Source organism: Pistacia vera, unplaced genomic scaffold (assembly GCF_008641045.1).
Source record: "Pistacia vera cultivar Batoury unplaced genomic scaffold, PisVer_v2 Contig122, whole genome shotgun sequence".
In the NCBI taxonomy this organism is placed as follows: domain Eukaryota; kingdom Viridiplantae; phylum Streptophyta; class Magnoliopsida; order Sapindales; family Anacardiaceae; genus Pistacia; species Pistacia vera.
Genome location: NW_022195271.1, coordinates 511,227 through 534,192, shown reverse-complemented (window position 1 = coordinate 534,192; position 22,966 = coordinate 511,227). Strand labels below are relative to the sequence as shown.

The following is a 22,966-nucleotide window of genomic DNA, read 5'->3' as shown; positions in this document are numbered from 1 at the left end:
AAGCAACCAGCATCCTTAAGGACCTTGACCTTAGCATCTTTAATGGTGTTCTTTATTTTGAAGAGCATATTTTATATAAATAAATAGTATTTTTATTAATTTTAAATATAAAATATATAATTTTTATTCAAATTCAATAGACTCTTTAAATTTAATGAAGGTGCTCTTTATTTTTAAGAAAGAGACTTAATAGGAGAGAGAATTAATAAATAAAATACATAAGTACTTGTAATTTTTTTTAATTAAAATTAGGATAAATAGTGAAATTTGATTCCTTAAATGTGGAGAGTTAAACTCGCTCTCTAATTTATATTTTAAAGATAAAGAGCATATTGGACTTTTGTTTTTATGGATAAATTCTTTATAATAAAGAGTTTAGGTCATATAAAGAGTCATTTGGAGATGCTCTAAATATTCTATTGTGCATTGCTGGCCGGGTTAACTCAATAATTAATAATTTATCCTTTATTTTTTTTTATTTTTTTGTCTCTGAAAACCCGAGGACATATTCGTACTTTAAATGAAACTACAAAGGCAAAAAAATATAATGTATTATTGTGTAACTAGAGCTGAGGAAAATCTCAATACAACATTTGTAATCAACAGAAGATTAACCATTGAGTGGGAACAAGATATTCCAATAATTGGCCAAAGCCCATTTCAGAAAGCAAACTATCAAGTCTGCCCAGTTGGTTGTATTGACTTGAAATCAAGTGGGACATAAAGTTTGTGGCATTGCAGGATTTGAAGATGACCAGACCACACATATTGGCTCCAACTTGTGGACACAAAATGGCTTTGGCCACAAGCTTGAAAAGAGTGGACCATCAATCTCTTTATACCTTCCAACATCAAAGAAAAAGGATATCAGGCAAGAGAAGAGATATCTCTTAAAACTAGAGAATTGTCTGTACCACTATCTTTGAGTGGCATCTATTTATATGGTTAGATATGCTTATTATTATTATTCTTATGGGTCCAAGTCCAACACAACTTGCCTAGGCAGATAATTTTGGTTCAAAATGATTCCCTGAAAAATGATTATCTTTGTTGGGTTTAAAAGAAGATAAAAGAAAAGAAAAAAGAAAAAAAAAGTAATAAAGTAGAACTAGCAACAAGATATCTTTGATGATGAGGGGGAATACGAAAGGTTTAAGTTGATGGTGATGAAGATGCCGATGATGTCTTTTTAGAGTTGAGCAACAGGTAAGTAAATTCAATCGTAACCCTTGATGGCTAGCTCTCAAGGGCTTCTGGGTAGCGATGGTCCAATGGCGTGCTGGGATCAATTTGAATACAAGTGATTCCTAGTTCTGGCAAGCTGGAAATAAGAGAATGGACATCATGGCCACTTGCAAATAAACAATATTATATTTTATGAATTTGACTGTTGCATTTTCTTTATAATAAGAATTTAATTTGTTATAAATAATTAAGTTAGTGAGGAAGGAAGAAACAGGCGGTGTCTTTCTTAGGTAGATGGATTGAATTAATATATGTTGGCGAGGAAAAGGATTTGCGTCACGTTTTGTTTGCAGTCGCATGGGGCCATGGGTGTGCAACCACGGGGTCAACAAATGTGTGTCTTTGCGGTGGTCATTATTTCCGGAGAAAACGCAATAAAAAGAATCGACTTCAGGGGCCCTATCACTTAAATTAAAATGTTAACAGGCAGCTTTAGCAATAGAAGATAAGGTTTTTCTAGAATAAATTTAGTAATGTTATTAAATCTCAAACTTGGCGACACGAATATTTAAATTAGGTGGTGGAAATGACAGTTCTAATTTAGCCATTTTGAACTGAAAGTGATACTCATCATAGGCACTCAAAAAAAAAGTATAACGAAGGGGAGAGAGGCAACTAAATATAGAACTAAGTGCTGGGCAAACTAATGCTAATATGAGTGCCAAATCCTTAGACCTTAGTGCCTAATTTTTATATAGCCTTTGCATCAACTTCAATCAGAGTCTTGATTTGTCCACACATAAAGTGGGATTTGACAAAGCATCGGTGAAATGAATTGAAAAGGAAAGGAAAGGAAATGAAGGTAACAATCACAAAGTATCAGTGCCTAATTCTTACTTATTTCTGCTTGTAAATAAATAATTTTACTCCATCTTGTATTGTCTTTGACCTGACCTGTACTTAACATCACTTTATGACTAAATACTATTTTGGGATAAATATTAAATTACAATCTTAATAATTAGTTAGCTTTTTTGAATTAAATATTCAATATATTTTGAAAAAAAAAATTAATTGAAAAATTTGTAACAATTTCAATCGAGAGAAGAAAAGAAAAATGATAATGGTTAAGAGGGTCCACATCAATATGGAGAATGCATGCTTTGACAAGAGAGAGGGAATATTGAGAACAAAGAATACAAACACGAAGTATAAAGCCAAAAACAAAAATCCTTTGCACATTTTGCTAGGCGGAGGAAGATTTCTTTTTATCTTTTATTTTTGGCTAAAGCATTATATATTTGACAAAGGGATTGTTTGAGTAGAGCACCAAAAGAAAAGAAAATTGTTACCTTAACATATAAAAAACGGGTTCTAAATAGTAAATACAGCGCGGGATTAGTATTTAGGTTGATATTATATTTATTTGTGCTAACTTTATGAAGGAGAAGAAGCAAGTATGAGTCAAGTCAATGGTGGTGAAAGATCAATCACAACTCAACTTTCACGGAAGTAGCAGTTGGTTGGCTCACCTATCCTTGCTGAGCGTGAGAGAGAGAATTTTGGAGACACGAATCTAGACAAGATAATAAGAAAAAGTATGGAACCATCTTTAGATAACGAATCCAAGATGCATAAAATGAAATGATACCAACTTTTCAATGGTGTCTCTGGGATTTACAGATAACGACTTTAACACTAGCATAGTCATAGATATGTACTCTAAAACAAACAAATAAGATTAACTTAATCCACCAATTGTAATAATATAAATACCTAAGAATTTAATGCTGCTGGTTTTTATGAGTCCCCACAATTCATGAGTCTGTTCCCAAGTACCCATAACAAGGTAACATGCTCTGCCTCTTACAGATGCATGCATGGTATCTCAAGAATCACGAGGTTGTTGGCTTCCTTTACTCTTTGACAATGATACCATGCTTAATTTATTTAATCAAATACGATAATTAACGGTTTTTTTTGTTTTTGTTGATCGAGAGTATTTATATCAGTTTACACGTAACTCAATTAATCTTTCAAGATCCTAAAGTTGACAGTCGGACAAATCCCCTCAGTGACCACCCCTATTAACAACTCAGATGGATCAAACTCAAGATCTTTTGAGTAATATATCCAAGAATTCTGGTTAACCGCAAGACCACCTAGTTGTGGTTTACGGACAGTTAACGTTGGTGGAAGAATAATCTTGATAACTAGTTGCCGCAGCTTGAAATGATGGAAGCAAATTAATTTAATGGGAAAAAATTAACAATAAATGTTATTGGAGTTTTCATGCTTTAAGTTTCAGGGGCTGAAGAATTATTACACATCCAGTTCTACTTGTAAGGTAAGAGGGATAGCAGGAGCTTTTACATGTTAATGCCAACAGGCAAGAAAATGCATGTAACTAGTTATACATATTATGTAATAGCAACAACAATCTTGATTTTTGCGAGGGCAGGAAAAAAATATTCCAGCAGAAGGTTAATTCCCGTCTCAATCCTTGCAGCACTAAAGTTCGAATTGACTCATTCCATCACCATCGTAACCTTACGTAGCAAGTTCAATGAACCAATTTGTGATTGAGACATGACGACTCGACTCTTGTGACGGTTGTTTGTTCCCCTCATAAATACCCATCGGAGCTATAACTCTTTTACCTATCCGGTGAGAACTTATAACAGAGCAATCAATGTGGAATTGATATGCTATGCAATAAATAAATGTACCAAATAGCCACCAGCATGAACAAAGCTTTCACCATCTTCCTATGGTCCCATTATAAATATAGGGGGACCATAAGTATGTCATAAGTTTCCTTCCTGGTTTTCTCATTGATTAACCTGTGGAAAATGAGAAAATGGTGCTATCAAAAAGAATAGTATACGGACAAGACGCTTGTGACATTAGAGGAATGGACACGATTTAACATGTAAGAAAAAGACACTCATAAATACATTAAAACAATTTTTACCAAAAATGTAGGAACAATGAAAAAACTTGAAAAGGATACTAGCAGAATCACAGATAACTGAATTTATGATCTATAGTTTAGCTTTAAGAAAAAAAAAAAAAATACAAAATCGATATAGCTTAATCTTACACAATGATTTATAAAGGGATTTATGATATGTGGCCAAGTTCCTAAAAGGTTGTTGACTGTTCAATTCATAAGGGGGGTGAAAATTAAGAGAAAAAAGAAAACAAATTAACTTTCTCTTGAAGTCCATAAAATAAGTACCGTTCTGTAAACAATTGCTTTATTGTGAAACAACGGTTAACTTGGAAGTTTAAATCCACTTACGGACAACAGCATTATGATTCCTAAGAATAATGCAGCCTTCCTGATTCCAACACTATGAAACATGGAAAAAAGATTGAAATGAAATGTTGTACCCGTCTTGCCACTTAGCGAGGCATTATCTGTTGCAGCTCCTCCCGTGACGGGTCCACAACTAGTGCTAGGCGGTGACATAGTTCGACTCTGAGAACCAAATCTAAACATGTTGATTGGCTGAAAGACATAAAGCAAGAAGATAATTGTAAAACTGTACTCAACAAAAAGAACTATAAGAGCCATTTACATTCCTACAAAGCAATAGACTGCAGATTATTTTCTCATGAGTGCATAAACAAAGCTGTGACAGACAGAGCAAAACCTGAGAGGTCGTTTGCATAGAGTGAAAACCCATATAACGTGCATATTGATCAGAGAAGTTTGGATTTTGCATCTGATTTTGGTAATTAACTGGATTCAACATCGAATTTTGACACATTACAGCCTGATTTTGTGCTTGGGCAATAGACATGGATTGATCAACTAGCGGGACCCTAGACAAATGCATAGGATTGGGCATAGATGGCAACGGTGTCGGACCCATTCCCATACCCATGCGAGACATATAATGCTGAACTCCCGGAAACATCATGGGGGCCATACCACTTCCCAGCCACATGACCTGAAAAAGCTAGAAATAATAGTCAGTGGCATGAGTGACTAACAATATAAGGTAAACACCTATAAGACTCTCTGATATCATACCTGAAGTTGTAACTGGAGAGACTTCAAGTATTCAATTGCCTCATCTAGCATTGATGCTTTATCTGTCTGCAAGATTGAAACTAATTTCTATGAGTAATAACCATTAATAATCTATTAAAATGGAGTAACATCAGAGAAAAAAAAAAAAATTAGGATGTTTCTATTTTACTCTTTTGGCAGCTTGATTTAATATGAAAAACTCAAACAGAACTCAGCACGGCCTCTAAGGAAATGAGTCAGATTATTTTTTTGACTTTGCCCCATCTATTATTTACTAGTCTTTCTTTCTCTTTTCTTTTTACCCATTTTCTGTCTTTCTCTTGCCATTATTATACCATAGTCAAACTCGACAATAATTTATCAGAGTGCATTTTCTCTTACTTGTTTGTCCTTTATATACGTACTAATTCTAACTTCCTACGACTCATTTTCTATTCTACAGTTTATTGTTTTCCTACTTATAAACTAACATTTTCATTTTCCACACGTCATTAACAAAAAGGTCAACTTTTAAGTCAGTAGAATTGTAGAACAAATCACGGCTAATCTCATGGAATATAGAGTTTCTTGCTCAATGAACAAATGACAATATCATATTCAGCATGATTGTTTCTCATGAATGATGAAAATAAATAACAATTTCGAAAGAAAAGAAAGAAATTCCACCATGGGACTACTAGCTAATTTAGAAAATTTTCAATTAATAATATATGGAAGTAAAAGGTAAAAACACTGACAAATTTCAGCCAGAAAAGTAAAGGAAGGACCTTGTTGCAGTGGGGTATGAGCTCTTGCAATGCCTTCATCTTCTCATTGATCCTATCCCTTCGTCTCTGCACATATGTACTTTCTAATATTCAATCACAAATTCTTGCAATTTAAAACGTTAGAAAACTTATCGTATCATACCCTCTCTGAGAGATTATGCACTTCAGCAGCACGGCTCCTGCGGCATGACCCAGATCTTTGGGATGATTTGTTCCCCCCAGCTGAATCAAGTTCAGCTGCCTATAACATAATAAAATGTAATGTGTAAATGAGACTAGACAAGAGTCAACAGTAATTCACAAGAAGAATGCGGAAGAAGACAGTCTTACATCACTTTGGCACTCAGATTCCCCTGCATCTCTGTTCTTCCTCTTGCGGCTAATATCCCCAGTACATTGCTTGCTTGTTCTATTAAAACTACTGCCTGATCCACCAGAAGATGAAGTAACAGTTGCATCAAGTGTCTCAGTTTTACCTCTCTCACTTTGAGAAATTACTTTCCGGACATCACTGTTTAAATTTCCAGGAGATATACCAGTAGTACCCGCACCATTGCTGGAAGCTAGGCTCATATCAAGATCATATGCAACTTGATTGCTACCACAATGGCTTGACCCAACTGTCATCATTGAACACTCCCTGACCTCCCCCTTTGTCATATTTCCAGTCCCTTTTTGAACAAATTGTCCATTAGAAGATCCTAGTTCGCCCTTTAAGGGAGCTGTGGTTTGACAAAAATTAACAACTCCAAAGCCACTTAAATTTTTGTCTTGCTGGGCTGCATCGTGAAGCTCAAATCTTGGAGGAGGCATTGTATTCCTACTCATTCCAGGGACGACCGGATTGGTAACATTTGGTGGTTGTGAAATTGTGGCCACACCTGAAGCACCAAATTTAACCAACTTTTCTTCTCCAAGTTGTTTTGTGTGCTTATCAGTTTCCATCGGACCAGATGGCAGCTCTGAAAAAAAATTGGAATAGAATTCTTTCTCGAAGGAGTCTTCAAGCGGGTATTGAATCCATGAGATCGTTTCATCATCTTGAATCAAATTACTTGAATTCCCATATGAGCTACTTTCCCTTAAAGTTTGTTTTTGGACTTGTCTAGACTCATTAGGATTTAGACCTTGTTTCCTATGCGTTTGGCTGTTCAAAACTACCTGCCCATTTCGCCATAAGAGCTCTACAAGGTCATGCTCTGGCCTGTTAAATAAGATGAAAACTAAGAAAGGCAAATAAGTTTCAACTCTTCATTTTTCTTCTAAGAGAAAAAGAAAACAGAAAAAACAGTCAGGGGTAACTTAGGTTAACTTCAGAGAGAGAACAGACCCGATGGGTTTATTCTGATTGGTGACAGGGAGATCAACCTCAAAATTCCATTCAGGGATACATGGATTCATGGCTCCGAGACAAAGATTTCTGCATAACAAGACAGAAAACACCAGTAAATTAATTATATTAATAAACATAATTGAAGTACTCTTTATAATTAACAGTGGGAGAATAATATAATACTTGATCCCACTAAACACAGTGAAATTATTTAATTAATTAGTTGACTAACCCAAATAAAAAATAAGAGCAACTGGTATTATGTAGAAACGTTTTATACCATATAAAGAAGTATCTTAAGTAAGAGTTGAATGAATCTCCATTCCTAAAGGAGTAAGACTAGATTTAATCATAATTAAATATCACCAATCTCACTAATATTTTAATGGCAAAGCAAGTTTAGAACAAATAAAGAACACCAATCTTCAAACCTTTTGCCAAAGAAAGGAAAAAGAATGATTGAAAATTGAAGCAAAGAGAGAGAAAAGATATAGCAGCCCATGTTAAAGCGTTCAAAATCATTAATCATGCAAAGAAATTTCAAAATTGAAGAAAAAGAAAAACAGCTAAAGACGTCAGGCCACCATTGAAGACCAAAAAACCAAGAACTTGACAAGGAAAAACAGTTTCTTTTACAAAAACAAACCAGACAAACAAAACACAAAATAAACAACACTTGAAAAAACATACCCAGAATAGAAAATGTAAATGAAATCAAGCAAAGCTGACCAAAAGTTAAATCTATGACTTCTCTTGTACAGAAAACTGAAACAGAAGCGCACTTGAGTTGTGGTTTCTCTCTCTTTAAAAAGCTGGTACTGGTATAGTTGTAAAGAAAAGTTGATGAGAAAATTTAAGAGAATCCGGGACCANAAGTTTAGAACAAATAAAGAACACCAATCTTCAAACCTTTTGCCAAAGAAAGGGAAAAGAATGATTGAAAATTGAAGCAAAGAGAGAGAAAAGATATAGCAGCCCATGTTAAAGCGTTCAAAATCATTAATCATGCAAAGAAATTTCAAAATTGAAGAAAAAGAAAAACAGCTAAAGACGTCAGGCCACCATTGAAGACCAAAAAACCAAGAACTTGACAAGGAAAAACAGTTTCTTTTACAAAAACAAACCAGACAAACAAAACACAAAATAAACAACACTTGAAAAAACATACCCAGAATAGAAAATGTAAATGAAATCAAGCAAAGCTGACCAAAAGTTAAATCTATGACTTCTCTTGTACAGAAAACTGAAACAGAAGCGCACTTGAGTTGTGGTTTCTCTCTCTTTAAAAAGCTGGTACTGGTATAGTTGTAAAGAAAAGTTGATGAGAAAATTTAAGAGAATCCGGGACCAGTTTTTAAAATGTACTTACTTGGAGTTCCGTAAATGTAAAATGATAATAACCACTTCAGTGAAGTACACGTGGCTAAATATGAGAGGGTTATGGGGAAAGTGGGTCCAGTTTGAGATAGGAAATCTACAACTACAGAGGCATTGAAGGTGTGATCTGAAAGTAAACAGAGGTGGTACCACGTGCGCAGTAACAGGCTGTATTTTATTACACAATGATTAGGGACAATGTTGTCAGGAAAAATGTTTTTTTGACAACTAATCAATTCTGATATGGATGATGCAAGACGATTTGTCTTTTTTCTTTTTAAAAAAAATAAAATAAAATAAAACAATCACATTTATAAAATACCATTTTTTTTTCTTTTTCACCCTTTGATTATTAGTCAAATATAATTGGTTTTCCTTTTATTATGATTTAAATAAAAAAATTTGAAAATAAAGCAATTAACTTTCTCTAATTAAAAAAAAAAAAAAGATTTGCTTGTAATTTTAAGGAGAACTCTGAAGATTTCATCAATTCGAAGAGATTCTTCTTTTTTTGGACAGTTATAAGGAGAGTCCTGATAAAATTTGAAATAAAATGAACTTAACTATATTTAAGTGGGGCATTCACATAAGTGATATTTTAACCTTAAATTCCAATTATTTTCTCTTTCTCACAAATGATTTTGAACTTTTTTACTAACCCTGACTTTGCAACAAATAATGTATGGTGCAGATAGTAGGGAAATATTATCATTCACATGAGTGTCAAAAAGAGTAGACCCTTCTACAATTGTAATTGACATTCAGAGCTCATATCAGTGTAATTCTATTGCTTGTTTGCTGTATTCAAAAGTTCATGCGGCTAATGCCAGTCATAAAAATTTACAGCTTCTCAACTGGGAAACCAACAACTGGTCTTATCCCTGATGCCATAGAGCGCAGCTCATTCACCTCTTCATCACTGAGTCTCCAACCTAATGCACCAGAAAATTCCTTGGCCTGTTCTGCATTTTTGGCTCCTGGGATTGGCACAACATTTTCCTGTGCTATTAACCAATTGAGGACTACCTATACACAGAGTAAGAGTTCTATGATCATATAGAAGTTTGCTTGTAAGGTCAATTGCTATAACAGCAAAATGGTAATATAAAATGGCTGAGTAAAACAACTTTCACTGTCTTGGATAGACGTGTGCAAAAAAACCGATGCTAAAACATGAGTTTCTCTAATAACTTGTTTTTCAAACAGATACGAAAGTCCAAGTGACCACATCAAATAACTATGTAGATTCCAGTAGAAGAACAAGACAAGAACGTACCTGTGTGGAAGTCTTGCCATAGGCCTCTCCTAATTCATTAATTCTGTTCAGCAGTGGTTGGAGCTGAATGATACAAATATGGTTCAGTAATCAAGTTGGAATTCGTGATGGGGTTCTCATAACTTTGGAAATGCCTTACCTTTGTTAGAAACTCGGGAGTGTAAATCCGGCCTCGAGGACCAGTTGGTGGATTTTCTGGGGTATACTTTCCTGTAAGAGCACCTGCATAAATTTAAATCATAATATAAGCTTCATCAGACCAGATTCAACAGTTGAACACAAAAAATCAACTTATTGAGGTTTCGGGACTCCTAAATTTTGAGATTGGTTTAGAAAATACACTCCTATAGACATGCTATGATAGGCTTCTCTTGTTTGTTTCATCTGTGATTTATTTTATTAATTTCAGAAATTCCAATATGGGTTGATAATAGGAAGATTTGATATCCAAACAATCTTTTCGGTTCTTAACTGTGTCACAGCCCCATCTAACAAGAGCTAAAAATGTGATCTGCCCAACCTAAATTCAAATCCTGGAATAGTTGGGGGCTAAATATAGAAAATATACACCTCAATAATAACTGAGTGATGATTAACAACCAAGATCTTCTTAAGAGTTACATCTAAACAAAATCTAACTTGGCCCCCCAAATATGAATTCATCTCTGTCCAACATCAGTGCTTATTTCAATTTCTAAAACAGGTACAGTTCCTTATGTTTCATAGATGGATTCTATATGTATTTAAATTAATCATATAATGCCCAAAAGACCTTAGGTATGGTGAACAAGAAAAAATATTACATTCTCTCACATATCTTAATGACAGAGTTATTAGGCTGACATACTGGATGCACTGATATCTTTAGATTTCCTTGGACAAAATGAAGCATGAACACACAGAAGGAGAGTTCACCTTGAGCAATAGGAGAATATGCAATTAAAGTGATCCCAAGTTCATTACAGGTGGCCTTCACACCATTTTCTTCCGGTGCTCTGTATATGAGACTATAATTCACTTGGTTTGAAGCAAGTGGAATTCCTCTTATCTTAAGCTTCTCATAAGCTTCACGAAGTCGCTTCTCTGTTATAAGCTACTATATAAATCATAATATTTCTCTATGATAAGGGAGGACAAGGAAATTCAAGTCATATATGAAGCCACAATTAGATTTTTGCTGCATATAGATGCTAATATACTCCATAGTACAAACGAAAAAAGCAATCATTTGTAGCAAACTTTGGACATCCAATTGGAAAAATTGAGTCAATTATAATAGTAGAAATTAGAAATATACCACTGTAGTTTGAAACGCCAACAGCCTTCACTAGGCCCTGTTCAACAGCATCTCCAAGACCATCAATGTACCCTGAAAAGTGATTAAAAAACACTAAGCTTCTTTTGAAGCTCAAAGGATTGGCTTCTATAAACATCTGATACTACTAGCTACATGATTTCAACCGTTCAATGAAACAATGGCATCAGGCATGAAAAAGAACAACCTTCATTTCCCCATATTCCAGGCCTGAAAATCCATGCCAACTTTTGATTAGCAACTATTTTCCTCAAAGATATTCAGAAATAAAATCATGTAACAGGCTCATAAAACACAGACCAATGGAGCTGATAAAGTTCAACTGAAGAAAGTCCAAGCCGACCGAGGGAATCCTTAAGGGCTGTAAGGACACTCTGACGGCCCAGCCTCCACGGTAAAGCTGCAAACTTGGTTGCAACATCCACCTCCACTTCTGGATCCTTTGCTTTCCTTTCCTTTATAAACCTTCAGAAAAGAATCATTAAATTTGACTATCATAATTTCCACAAAGAAAAAAACATTAATTGCTGATTACTTCTAATTTCCAAAACAAAAGTACAAAGGAGAACTGTAACTCTTAGAATGTACCTTCCTAATAATACTTCAGAACTTATGGCACCAAATGAAGCCTGCAATAACAGATGATGACCATTAATTTTGCATTTTTATTAACTTTTCCATGTAACGGAATTAAGAAATAAATGAAACATTTTTCCCAACCCTAGAGCCATAAACTTCAGCGGTATCAAAGAATGTTATTCCATTATCAACACTGGTATCGAAAGCAGCCTTACAAGCCTTCATCTTCCTATCTGTAATCATAAAAAACAACAGATACATAATCACGGAGACATGTAGAAAATGTTATTCAAACGCAGAGTTTCAAACATATAACAGGCTTACAAAGAACAAACTTGTGTAATTAAATAAGTAGTTTTGAACTGACCGTCCCATTCGAAGTTATTCCAGTAACTGGTGTCACCCCAAGACCAAGCTCCAATTCCAAGCCTTGTTACCTTCAAGTCAGACCCACCTAATTTAACTTTCTCCTCTGTTGTTTTCAAAGTAGTAAAATCCTCAGAAGCAACCGCTCTTACTGTACCAACTGATCTCCTTCGTCCTAACACACAGAAACATGATGCACCACTCACTTGCATAGCCATTTTTTAATGGAAAAACCGCAGAAGGGTTCTTCCAATTCGCGCAATTTCGAAGCTATATATGTAAAATATAAATAATGGAGATTAATTGTTTCGCAGAATGAAGAAGTGGTGAAATCTAATGTTGAAAGAAAGGGGAAATAAATGGTGGGCTGAGTACTGAGGAGTGAGGACTTTACTTGGCCATTAGAAAGGACACGTCAGTTCATGAACTCTATGCATATCGACGCCCCAATACAGTTATAGCCGAATGGCTCGTCTAAATTATTAAAAGTTTAAATAACATTTTTATAAATAATCTAGGTGTACAATAAGTTTATAATTCCAGGTTTAATTAGATCATGCACACATCCTGACGATGTGAGAAAGTTGAAAGATAAATAAAAAAAGAACAATAAGTCTATCCGTACAAACAAGTTTACAAAGTAGCTTACAAAGTAAAGGAAAAAACAAAAGAAAAACGGAAAAAAGAGAAAGAGAGAGAGAGAAATGATGAAAATGAAGGGTGGAGATTAACTTTGTATGTCTCCTTTGTAGGCTTCTTTGTAAGAATAGCACTATTAAAAAAAGAAACATATTTCGTACATTTTTTAAGAGATTATATTTGCATATGATAGTTTTTACATTTAAAAAAATAGTAGTATATTTTAAAATTAACAGAATCCATTTCATTATCTATCTAGGATAATTTAATGATTTTTTTTTCTTTAAGGAAATGGGTTTATTGCTTTCCTATAAACCCCATGTTACAGAAAGATTTGTTTTTGATAACTATCTTTGAATGGTTAAACAATTCGATAAAGACTCTTAAATGTATTATTAAAAAAATTATTAGTTCAATTTTCTTTTTAAATATTAATTAGAGTAGTCATTAAAACTATTATTTAATCAATAATTTTAAAGTCTGAAAATATTAATTAAAATGTACAGTATAAATACACCCGTCATTAAAAATATATATATATATATTATCTTCGATCAAAAGTATTCACTCTCATTCGCCATCTCCTTGAAAAACACAAATTCCTAAGTCAATTAATTTATCCCCCTTTTCTCCCTCCATGACTCCATCTCCTTTCATCTCTCCTTCCCCATAATTTTCGGTCTCACCATAGCCAGGCCACCATCGGTGAATGTGTTCTTGGTTGCGCTGGTGCCTGACGGCTTGAAACTGGTGGTGGTAATGCTGTGAATGGTGGCCGATTTGGTGATGGTTGTGGTAGCTTTGAAGACTACGGGTTTTCATGGTTCTCGGATTTTCTTCTTTTCCTTGGATGATTGAGATTTGTGGTGTTTTTATAGTTGGTATAAGTTTGTTTGGAAAGTTGAGAGTTTTCTGAGTTTTTTTTTTTTTCTTGATTGATGAATTTTTCATAGGGTGTGAAAAATATAACTATTGATTTTACAAAAATACAAATCAATGTGTCGGATGCTGATAAGGTTTTTTTTTTTTTTTTAAGTGAATGAGAAATAAAGAGACGAAAGGAGAAGGAAAATTTAATTGAACTGGACTGGAGGGAGAAGAAAAAGAAATAAAGAAGAGTTATCAATCATATTAGTTTTTAATAAATTACGTGAGAGAAACAACATTATATTGATCTGGAAAGAAAAAACAAAGGTGAGAGAAATGAAATATCCTTTTGATTTTTAATTAATAAATTTGATTCATTACTAGAGGAGCGAAGTAATATATCAACGTTTAATAAATGGAGTGAGAAAAGTTAGATATTTTATTTTTTTAATGAAATGAGACAAATTGAGGGTATTTCGGACTTTGTAATAAAATTTAGGTAGCCGACTCAGACGTCCGTTAGTTTTTGGGGGAAAATGTTCGTTAAAAATTCATATGGCAAGACTCGGGGGGGAAGTGTCTTTAACTCAGTTTGGGTAGCTTTTTGTCCAATTCCAGAATTTATCAAGTTATTACTTGTATTGGGACACAGAGAGAACTGAAAATTAGAAAACTTTCCCAAACACCAAATGAAATAGACAACACCGTCCTGTATATTCATAACTAACCCAAAGAACAATTTAAAAAATCAAAAACAAAACAAAACAAAAAAAACCTTTGGAAATGAGATGAGTCCAAATATGCCACACACTACCTAACAAAACTCAAAACACTTTTATCATGTTTATATCTAGTTCTGACCAAATTCACATTATAATATGTTTAGAAATATAAATTAGATAACCCTATTTCCAAACACAACATGTGTTTTCAAGCAGAAGCTTGATACATAGTTTACGCACTACTCAGATGGGAATCTGAATCAAACCTTTCACGGGTCTTCAATGATTGGGTTCGATAACTAATTTCATTAACTAAGTATTTTCGTTAACCAATGTTAAGTTTGGAGTCCTAACTGTGTTCGGACTTGTTGAGTTTGGCCACATTAAGTCTAGCCTTGAGACCATTTTATCCTTTGAGTGTTTACATGGATGATTGATTTCAAAGTAGACTGTCGTTTATTAGAGAAAAACCACATTCCTTTTGTAAAAGTGAGGCTACATTTATTAGTGGCATGAGTTAGGTGTGCCACTTAAAATAAAAATTTATCTCTTATTAAAAGTTTTTTAAAAGGTGTACGGTCTTCTTAACATGCTCATATTCATCTAGTTTGATTACTATAAATGATTAGAGGGGCCAATTCTTTTTATAGAATAAAATTAATGCTACTATATAAATCTTCTTTTAAGTTTAACATATCAGATTTTTTAATTGAACTAATTATAAATAAATATATTTTAGGTAAAATTAGAAAAGATAACAACATGATTATATATAATTGTTATTTTAAGCTGTGGATCATTACTCACGTGGTAAGCATCAAGGCATTGGCGTAATGAAAATCGAATAGAAAGGATAACCAATGAGACAAGGATTTCCCAGTCAGCTTAAAGAACGTGATTTGCACAAAAGTACCTTTTTTATTAAGTTAAGTTATGAGTTATGACACGTTACACAGGTTTTAAAAATTAAATAGGGAGGAACGTACACATACCCTAAGTTTGTTGTATAGACAAAGTAATACCTAAAAAGTTTAAAAATGACAAACACCCATTTTTCATCATGTTCTGTTAAGAATTTTCAAATGCTAAAAGACAAAAATACCTATTGATCTCCATTCAAAACGCGCGTACACTAACAAAGGCCAATGTCACTGTTTATTACCGAACTTCACAAAAAAATGCTAAATCTAATCAAAAAATCGATCGATGATGCAAGAAGGCTGTACAAACGGGCTTGGGGTGAGAATAGATACTAAGAAAAAGATTTAAAAAATTAAAAATTCTATGACTATAGATAAAATTATTATACTATCTTTTAATAGATAAAAATTCCTAATAAAATATAATAAAAAATATTTATTTGTCATTTAGAAACCTTGTGATATCAATACGTCTTTATGCCAAACTTCGGGTAGCGGCAATTAAATATAAAACAAAATGAAAAAAACCAATATACGTAATTTAGCTTTATCAACTAACATGAAAAGGTTGGTGGGCCGTTACACTCGTAGTTGCTCTCACGCATTTCCCAACACCATCACTGTCTGCTTCTCCGCCAAGCCATTTTCTTCTCCGATCCTCCTTCTCTTTAACGCCATAACCAAGTAAGTATCTCTTTCTACTTCTCTACCTTCTGTCAAGTGTTTTTATTTTATCATCGTCTGTTTCCTGAGTTGGAGCCTTTGGTGGCTTCGTTTTTTATAAAAAAAAAAAAAAAAAATCAGATGATTAGAACTGATCTTTGAGATTTTTGTGCGGGAGCAAGAAGTTTCTAAATAACAAGATTTGGAATCCGTTACTATTCTGTTTCTTTCTTTCGGTTTTTTTTTTTTAATTTTTCTGTCAAACGAGGTTGTTACTTAAGTTTGTTGATTTAGAATATGACTATTGAGATGTTGGTGTTTGGATGTAGAAAAATAAGAAAAAGGTGTTTGGATGTAGAAAAAATAAGAAAAAGCTCTAGTGAGTAGGCTAGGTCATGTTTTATTTTTATAAACATCCTGGTTTGACTGAGGTCAAGCTGATAAAGATTCTTGTTGACCAAGGTTAAACAATTAAGAGGTCGAGTTCTTGTTATTAATCTGTTCATTATGTTATATGCCTTATGATGAATATCCGTACAACATTCTGTAATATTGTCGACCACTTTTGGGCCTCAATTAGAGATATTATATCTGCCTTGAATATTGATTGATTTTTTTTTTTTTTTTTTTTTTTTATGTTACTAAATAGATTTGAGATTCAGGAGGTTTTGTTTCATTCTGATTATGCTATAATTTGTTCGGTTATACTTGAAAAGGAGTAAGAATGTCTGAGAAACTAGTTGACAACATTTTGGAGAACTTTGTCGAAACCATTGCGGAAAATGTTCCAAAGCAGAAATCTGTTTCATCATTCTTCGAGGAGCAGACATCAAGCTCGGTCAATTCTCATTTCAATCGGTTGTTTGGACGCCAGAAGCCTGTCCATCATCTTTTAGGGGGCGGAAAACGTAAGATCATTTTATTTGCTTTCTTATAATCACTTTCATTCTTGCACCTATTAATGTTTTCTCATAAAACGTGTAGCTGCTGATGTTTTGTTATGGAGGAACAAGAAGATCTCCGCCAGCTTTTTAATGGGTGCAACAGCAATTTGGGTGATTTTTGAATGGCTCAATTACCATTTTCTAACCCTTCTGTTTGTTGCTATGGTACTCGGTATGCTTGTTCAATTTCTTTGGTTAAATTTCGCTGGCTTATTTAACAGGTATAAACATCTATCCCCTTCGGCTGCTTATCTTGGTCAGCTTAATGTTAATTGTTGTGATGATGGATTCTAATTTCTTCTCCGCAATTTTTACATGGCATCAGATCACCATCTAAAGTACCCCGCCTTGTTCTGCCCTCAGAGTTATTTGTCAACATTGGTGTTTCAGTTGGTAATCTGGTTAACCAGGCTCTGGGGTTTCTTCAAGATGTTTCATGTGGAGGAAATTTGAAACAACTTCTTGGGGTAAGTTTGGACTTGTGAATTTTTTTTGATAATTATCCCTTTACTCCTTTTTGTTGCATATTGGACAATTCTCCCTTCTGCTACTGCCCTCTAGGCATAACAAAACGCATGTTCATTTGAACAGGACGCTTAGGATCTCATTAGGTTTATATAAGTTAATATACTTCTGTTAGTTTGCGAAATTGATCAAGTCATCAAAACTGTAAAACTGATGGTGATGTGACGAACAATGTTTTCTTGGTTTGCTATTGTTTTTCTGGTAGTTGGGGAGAACATAAACTATCTTTTCTATTTGTTCATTTTCAAATAAAGGGTCATATACACAATCTCCAAGAATGATATGAACAATATTGCTCTAGTCTTGGAGATACATAATTGATTCTCAACATATTCTTCCAGGTTGTAGCAAGCTTGTGGGTCGCTGCTGTGATAGGGAGCTGGTGCAACTTTCTGACCGTTTTATATGTTGGTAAGATATCATTTGAATTTTACACAGTACAACTGTTATTGCCCCATTGTAAATTTCTTTTTGGAACATTCTGCGCTAGGTTAAGAGTTTGCCAACTTCTGTTTGATGATTTTGAACATCCCAAATTTATTAAATTTATTTGTTGAACCCCAAGCTAGTCTCCTCTGGTTTGTAGAATGAGTTGGTTTCTATTTGGTATTTTATTAAAGATTTTGTTGCTATTGATTGAAGGTTTCGTTGCTGCCCACACATTGCCGGTCCTTTATGAGAAGTATGAAGATCAAGTTGACAGCTTTGTAAACAATCTTTTTGGGCAGTTTCAAAACCAATATCAAAACCTTGATGCTGGTTGGCTCAGCAAGATCCCAAAAGGAAAGTTCAAAGGGAAGAAGAGCGAATAGATTTAGTAGAGACGGAACAAAACATGTTATTGCCATTTGTAAAATATTTGCTTTATCATAAAAGTTGCCTTGTTGATCTTAATTGGTGAGGGATTGAATTGAACAAAACTCATTGTCTTCTGTGAGATATTGTATTATTTTATGGTGGCATATTACTCTTCTAGTTTCATTAACTTTTGTTAGAAAATATGTTATGAAAGTCATCCTTGAGAGATGATTTGTTTTTACTTCAATTTTTCTTTTATTTTTATTAAATTAGATATTAGCGTCTCCAAATCACACAAACAAATTGGATGTAAATTTATTAAAAAGTTTTAAAGGACTTTAATATTGTTGAAAATGCTCAATCGCTAATTGGCATGAGTGACCAAATAAATGACAGAAATGGAGATAAGATCAGTAAAGGACATGTGGTTTGGCATGAACCAATTATTTTTCATTGTTTATTTTCTTCTTATATAATTATTGAGCTCTTCGTTCGTCACTGTCATTATGGGTATCAAAATTATTTCTAACAATTTCAGGCATTATAAACTACACATGAAATCCACTCACAAATACTCAGAAAATCTTCTTTTTTTTTTTTTTTTTTTTTTTCTCTTTATAAATAAGATATTTCTGATCAATTGTGAAACTGATATACATTTAATAAAATGATCCCACTTCACAAAAAGCAGAGGTTGGTGACAACACACGTGTGGCATGTTATGCACTAGAGAAGCACGTGCGAGAAAAAAGGTCCGCATCCACATCCACATTCACTCTGATGTGGCAATTGACAAGAAGTAAAAAGAAGCCACGTGTTCCAATCAAAGCCCCTACAATCTTATCCCAGATCAATAATCCAATCGTCTTTCATCATCCAATATCCAAAAGCGGACCAATTCCATTCACATATCACATTTTATTATTTTCTCTTTTTATTCACAAACAAAGCTTTGTCTGAGTGAAGTGTTGAAAGTTCGAGAGAAGAACAAAGAAAAAATGGCCTCCACTGCATGCTTCTTGCACCACCATGCACTCTCTACTCCCACTAGATCATCATCGTCTCAGCGCCACGTGTCAAACATCAAGCCTACCCAGCTGGTTTGCCGTGCACAGAAGCAAGGTGCTCAAGAAGATGATGGCAGTGTAGTATCTCGCCGGTTGGCTCTCACTGTTCTCATCGGTGCTGCAGCTGTTGGCTCCAAGGTTTCACCTGCTGATGCTGCTTATGGTGAAGCTGGTAAGCTTCTATCAATTCTCGTACCATCACTAGTTTAATTATGTATAAATATTCTTTGAATCTATTTTTTTTTTATGTTAAATAGAGATATTAATGTAATCAATTAGTGGAATCTCAAATTATAGATGTATTTATGTAATTTTTTCATGATTTTTGTCTAATTAATTTGATTAAAAAATTTGTTGTAGCCAATGTGTTTGGCAAGCCAAAGAGCAACACTGACTTCTTGCCGTACAATGGAGACGGATTCAAGCTGTCAATCCCCGCAAAATGGAACCCAAGCAAAGAAGTAGAATACCCTGGACAGGTTCTAAGATATGAAGACAACTTTGATTCCACCACTAATGTTGCTGTCATGGTCACCCCAACTGATAAGAAATCCATCACCGATTACGGTTCCCCTGACGAATTCCTCGCTAAGGTATAAATACTATATTCTTAACCTTCATTACGAGTTTTGCAATCAAATGTCTTATGATAAATTGATATAAATTTACACGCTTTGGCCGGGTCTTTGCAGGTGGACTATTTACTAGGAAAACAAGCCTACTTTGGCAAAACTGCTTCTGAGGTGATCTACTGAGGCTGGAAAAAGGGTTTCAGTCAGCAGAATATGAGTAATCTAATTAAAACATTAACTTGAATATTTGGTTGTTGCAGGGTGGTTTCGAAAACGATGCCGTGGCGACAGCTAACATATTGGAGAGCTCAACCCCAGTGATTGGTGGGAAACAATACTACACATTGTCAATATTGACAAGAACAGCTGATGGAGATGAAGGGGGGAAACATCAGTTAATTATAGCCACTGTTAAAGATGGCAAGCTTTACATTTGCAAGGCACAAGCTGGAGACAAGAGGTGGTTTAAGGGTGCAAGAAAATTCGTGGAGAGCGCTGCAAATTCTTTCAGTGTTGCTTAAGACATTAATGAGTTTTTTCATTATCATGTAAATCAACTTAATATATTATGTTGTTTTCGAGTTGTATTGTCCATCTTCATCCAAGGGTTTTGAGTTTCTAATTGAGGGATGTTGCAAAAATCTTGTGGATGCATATAAGGACCATTAGTCCATTTCTTAGAATATTTGCGGCATCTAATTCATCAAACTCTAGAATTTCAGCTGCCTTGTTTACAGACTGAATTATGGTCTTTGTTCGCTGTACTAATTATAACCGCATTTGTCACAATTGCATTAAGATAATCAAAAGTTATACCTGTGCTTGGAGTAATGCTGCTGATTCTGGTTTCATTACCAGAATCACATCCACAAACTTGAGTTTAAGATCATATGGACATGCCCGAATGTCTAAAGGATTTGAAGAACTGATAAGGTCGGCATTAATAGTTGTAGTCATTCCAGGAGATAAAAACCATTTCTGTAAATTGCTGCTCCTTAGCGGGATTGCTAACGCATCGGAGATAACTTCCTTTACCCACGGGGTTTCGGTCCAGTCTTCCAGTTTCAGGTCTTACCGTTAAAAATACTGGTATTTACTCAACTCCACCAGACGTTAATAAGGAGTTGACAGTCAAGGGGTATAAGGGGACTTGCAAATAATGAGAAGAAACGCACACCAACCGCAGCTCAACCCATCCTCAACCCTCAAAAAAATCTCTTACTACAGTCTACACTGTCACACACTGATTCTCATCATCGGCAACCGTGGCTACCCACCCCANGGCAGTGTAGTATCTCGCCGGTTGGCTCTCACTGTTCTCATCGGTGCTGCAGCTGTTGGCTCCAAGGTTTCACCTGCTGATGCTGCTTATGGTGAAGCTGGTAAGCTTCTATCAATTCTCGTACCATCACTAGTTTAATTATGTATAAATATTCTTTGAATCTATTTTTTTTTTTTTTTTTTTTATGTTAAATAGAGATATTAATGTAATCAATTAGTGGAATCTCAAATTATAGATGTATTTATGTAATTTTTTCATGATTTTTGTCTAATTAATTTGATTAAAAAATTTGTTGTAGCCAATGTGTTTGGCAAGCCAAAGAGCAACACTGACTTCTTGCCGTACAATGGAGACGGATTCAAGCTGTCAATCCCCGCAAAATGGAACCCAAGCAAAGAAGTAGAATACCCTGGACAGGTTCTAAGATATGAAGACAACTTTGATTCCACCACTAATGTTGCTGTCATGGTCACCCCAACTGATAAGAAATCCATCACCGATTACGGTTCCCCTGACGAATTCCTCGCTAAGGTATAAATACTATATTCTTAACCTTCATTACGAGTTTTGCAATCAAATGTCTTATGATAAATTGATATAAATTTACACGCTTTGGCCGGGTCTTTGCAGGTGGACTATTTACTAGGAAAACAAGCCTACTTTGGCAAAACTGCTTCTGAGGTGATCTACTGAGGCTGGAAAAAGGGTTTCAGTCAGCAGAATATGAGTAATCTAATTAAAACATTAACTTGAATATTTGGTTGTTGCAGGGTGGTTTCGAAAACGATGCCGTGGCGACAGCTAACATATTGGAGAGCTCAACCCCAGTGATTGGTGGGAAACAATACTACACATTGTCAATATTGACAAGAACAGCTGATGGAGATGAAGGGGGGAAACATCAGTTAATTATAGCCACTGTTAAAGATGGCAAGCTTTACATTTGCAAGGCACAAGCTGGAGACAAGAGGTGGTTTAAGGGTGCAAGAAAATTCGTGGAGAGCGCCGCAAATTCTTTCAGTGTTGCTTAAGACATTAATGAGTTTTTTCATTATCATGTAAATCAACTTAATATATTATGTTGTTTTCGAGTTGTATTGTCCATCTTCATCCAAGGGTTTTGAGTTTCTAATTGAGGGATGTTGCAAAAATCTTGTGGATGCATATAAGGACCATTAGTCCATCTCTTAGAATATTTGCGGCATCTAATTCATCAAACTCTAGAATTTCAGCTGCCTTGTTTACAGACTGAATTATGGTCTTTGTTCGCTGTACTAATTATAACCGCATTTGTCACAATTGCATTAAGATAATCAAAAGTTATACCTGTGCTTGGAGTAATGCTGCTAATTCTGGTTTCATTACCAGAATCACATCCACAAACTTGAGTTTAAGATCATATGGACATGCCCGAATGTCTAAAGGATTTGAAGAACTGATAAGGTCGGCATTAATAGTTGTAGTCATTCCAGGAGATAAAAACCATTTCTGTAAATTGCTGCTCCTTAGCGGGATTGCTAACGCATCGGAGATAACTTCCTTTACCCACGGGGTTTCGGTCCAGTCTTCCAGTTTCAGGTCTTACCGTTAAAAATACTGGTATTTACTCAACTCCACCAGACGTTAATAAGGAGTTGACAGTCAAGGATATAAGGGGACTTGCAAATAATGAGAAGAAACGCACACCAACCGCAGCTCAACCCATCCTCAACCCTCAAAAAAATCTC

The 22,966-nt window shown here is 34.7% G+C and overlaps 4 protein-coding genes across 10 annotated transcripts; 2 read left to right on the top strand and 2 right to left on the bottom strand.

Annotated features, from left to right (window-relative positions):
- Positions 1-3,461: 3,461 nt before the first annotated feature.
- On the bottom strand, positions 3,462-8,648 carry LOC116115059 (transcription factor PIF4-like). 4 transcript variants are annotated; one of them, XM_031401217.1, is made up of 9 exons: positions 8,535-8,648; positions 7,325-7,414; positions 6,325-7,198; positions 6,137-6,235; positions 5,995-6,060; positions 5,228-5,293; positions 4,845-5,153; positions 4,582-4,699; positions 3,462-4,028 (listed from the first exon to the last, which is right to left on the bottom strand). In XM_031401217.1, the coding sequence occupies exons 2-9, from the start codon at positions 7,393-7,395 to the stop codon at positions 4,024-4,026; spliced, it is 1,608 nt and encodes a 535-aa protein (XP_031257077.1). In that variant the 5' UTR covers positions 7,396-7,414; positions 8,535-8,648; the 3' UTR covers positions 3,462-4,023. The 4 variants fall into 4 exon arrangements, with proteins under 4 accessions (XP_031257077.1, XP_031257069.1, XP_031257061.1 ...); XM_031401209.1 differs by lacking the exon at positions 8,535-8,648 and adding an exon at positions 8,496-8,508; XM_031401201.1 differs by lacking the exon at positions 8,535-8,648 and adding an exon at positions 8,057-8,187.
- Positions 8,649-9,427: 779 nt separating this feature from the next.
- LOC116115215 (uncharacterized oxidoreductase At1g06690, chloroplastic) lies at positions 9,428-12,678 on the bottom strand. 2 transcript variants are annotated; one of them, XM_031401377.1, is made up of 10 exons: positions 12,242-12,677; positions 12,016-12,107; positions 11,884-11,924; positions 11,596-11,760; positions 11,483-11,505; positions 11,278-11,349; positions 10,896-11,063; positions 10,120-10,202; positions 9,981-10,043; positions 9,428-9,730 (listed from the first exon to the last, which is right to left on the bottom strand). In XM_031401377.1, the coding sequence occupies exons 1-10, from the start codon at positions 12,456-12,458 to the stop codon at positions 9,545-9,547; spliced, it is 1,110 nt and encodes a 369-aa protein (XP_031257237.1). In that variant the 5' UTR covers positions 12,459-12,677; the 3' UTR covers positions 9,428-9,544. The 2 variants fall into 2 exon arrangements, with proteins under 2 accessions (XP_031257237.1, XP_031257244.1); XM_031401384.1 differs by having other exon boundaries at positions 9,578-9,726; positions 12,242-12,678.
- Positions 12,679-15,936: 3,258 nt separating this feature from the next.
- LOC116115126 (reticulon-like protein B8) lies at positions 15,937-18,505 on the top strand. 2 transcript variants are annotated; one of them, XM_031401280.1, is made up of 6 exons: positions 15,937-16,072; positions 16,768-16,959; positions 17,036-17,216; positions 17,321-17,462; positions 17,862-17,931; positions 18,163-18,505. In XM_031401280.1, exons 2-6 carry the CDS (start codon positions 16,776-16,778, stop codon positions 18,330-18,332), a joined length of 747 nt encoding a protein of 248 aa, XP_031257140.1. In that variant the 5' UTR covers positions 15,937-16,072; positions 16,768-16,775; the 3' UTR covers positions 18,333-18,505. The 2 variants fall into 2 exon arrangements, with proteins under 2 accessions (XP_031257140.1, XP_031257145.1); XM_031401285.1 differs by having other exon boundaries at positions 16,701-16,959.
- Positions 18,506-19,229: 724 nt separating this feature from the next.
- LOC116115235 (oxygen-evolving enhancer protein 2-1, chloroplastic) lies at positions 19,230-22,499 on the top strand. Of its 2 annotated transcripts, XM_031401404.1 has the most exons (5): positions 19,230-19,457; positions 21,240-21,339; positions 21,538-21,770; positions 21,870-21,920; positions 22,010-22,499. In XM_031401404.1, exons 1-5 carry the CDS (start codon positions 19,317-19,319, stop codon positions 22,268-22,270), a joined length of 786 nt encoding a protein of 261 aa, XP_031257264.1. In that variant the 5' UTR covers positions 19,230-19,316; the 3' UTR covers positions 22,271-22,499. The 2 variants fall into 2 exon arrangements, with proteins under 2 accessions (XP_031257264.1, XP_031257256.1); XM_031401396.1 differs by lacking the exons at positions 21,240-21,339; positions 21,538-21,770; positions 21,870-21,920; positions 22,010-22,499 and adding exons at positions 19,746-19,978; positions 20,078-20,128; positions 20,218-20,583 and having other exon boundaries at positions 19,233-19,557.
- Positions 22,500-22,966: the final 467 nt, after the last annotated feature.

Bases quoted from the DNA above. Each gene is read 5' to 3' on its own strand.
- LOC116115059 (XM_031401217.1), bottom strand. From the start codon at position 7,395: ATGAATCCATGTATCCCTGAATGGAATTTTGAGGTTGATCTCCCTGTC. The intron at 7,199-7,324 runs GTCTGTTCTCTC...CTTATTTAACAG, and splicing joins AATCAGAATAAACCCATCGG to GCCAGAGCATGACCTTGTAG. The intron at 5,294-5,994 runs GTCCTTCCTTTA...TCAATCTTGCAG, and splicing joins TCATACCCCACTGCAACAAG to ACAGATAAAGCATCAATGCT.
- LOC116115235 (XM_031401404.1), top strand. From the start codon at position 19,317: ATGGCCTCCACTGCATGCTTCTTGCACCACCATGCACTCTCTACTCCC. The intron at 21,340-21,537 runs GTAAGCTTCTAT...AATTTGTTGTAG, and splicing joins TGCTGCTTATGGTGAAGCTG to CCAATGTGTTTGGCAAGCCA. The intron at 21,921-22,009 runs GTGATCTACTGA...TGGTTGTTGCAG, and splicing joins TTGGCAAAACTGCTTCTGAG to GGTGGTTTCGAAAACGATGC.
- LOC116115126 (XM_031401280.1), top strand. From the start codon at position 16,776: ATGTCTGAGAAACTAGTTGACAACATTTTGGAGAACTTTGTCGAAACC. The intron at 17,463-17,861 runs GTAAGTTTGGAC...ATATTCTTCCAG, and splicing joins ATTTGAAACAACTTCTTGGG to GTTGTAGCAAGCTTGTGGGT. The intron at 17,932-18,162 runs GTAAGATATCAT...TATTGATTGAAG, and splicing joins TCTGACCGTTTTATATGTTG to GTTTCGTTGCTGCCCACACA.
- LOC116115215 (XM_031401377.1), bottom strand. From the start codon at position 12,458: ATGGCTATGCAAGTGAGTGGTGCATCATGTTTCTGTGTGTTAGGACGA. The intron at 10,044-10,119 runs GTAAGGCATTTC...TGTATCATTCAG, and splicing joins CTCCCGAGTTTCTAACAAAG to CTCCAACCACTGCTGAACAG. The intron at 9,731-9,980 runs GTACGTTCTTGT...CTCTGTGTATAG, and splicing joins ATGGCAAGACTTCCACACAG to GTAGTCCTCAATTGGTTAAT.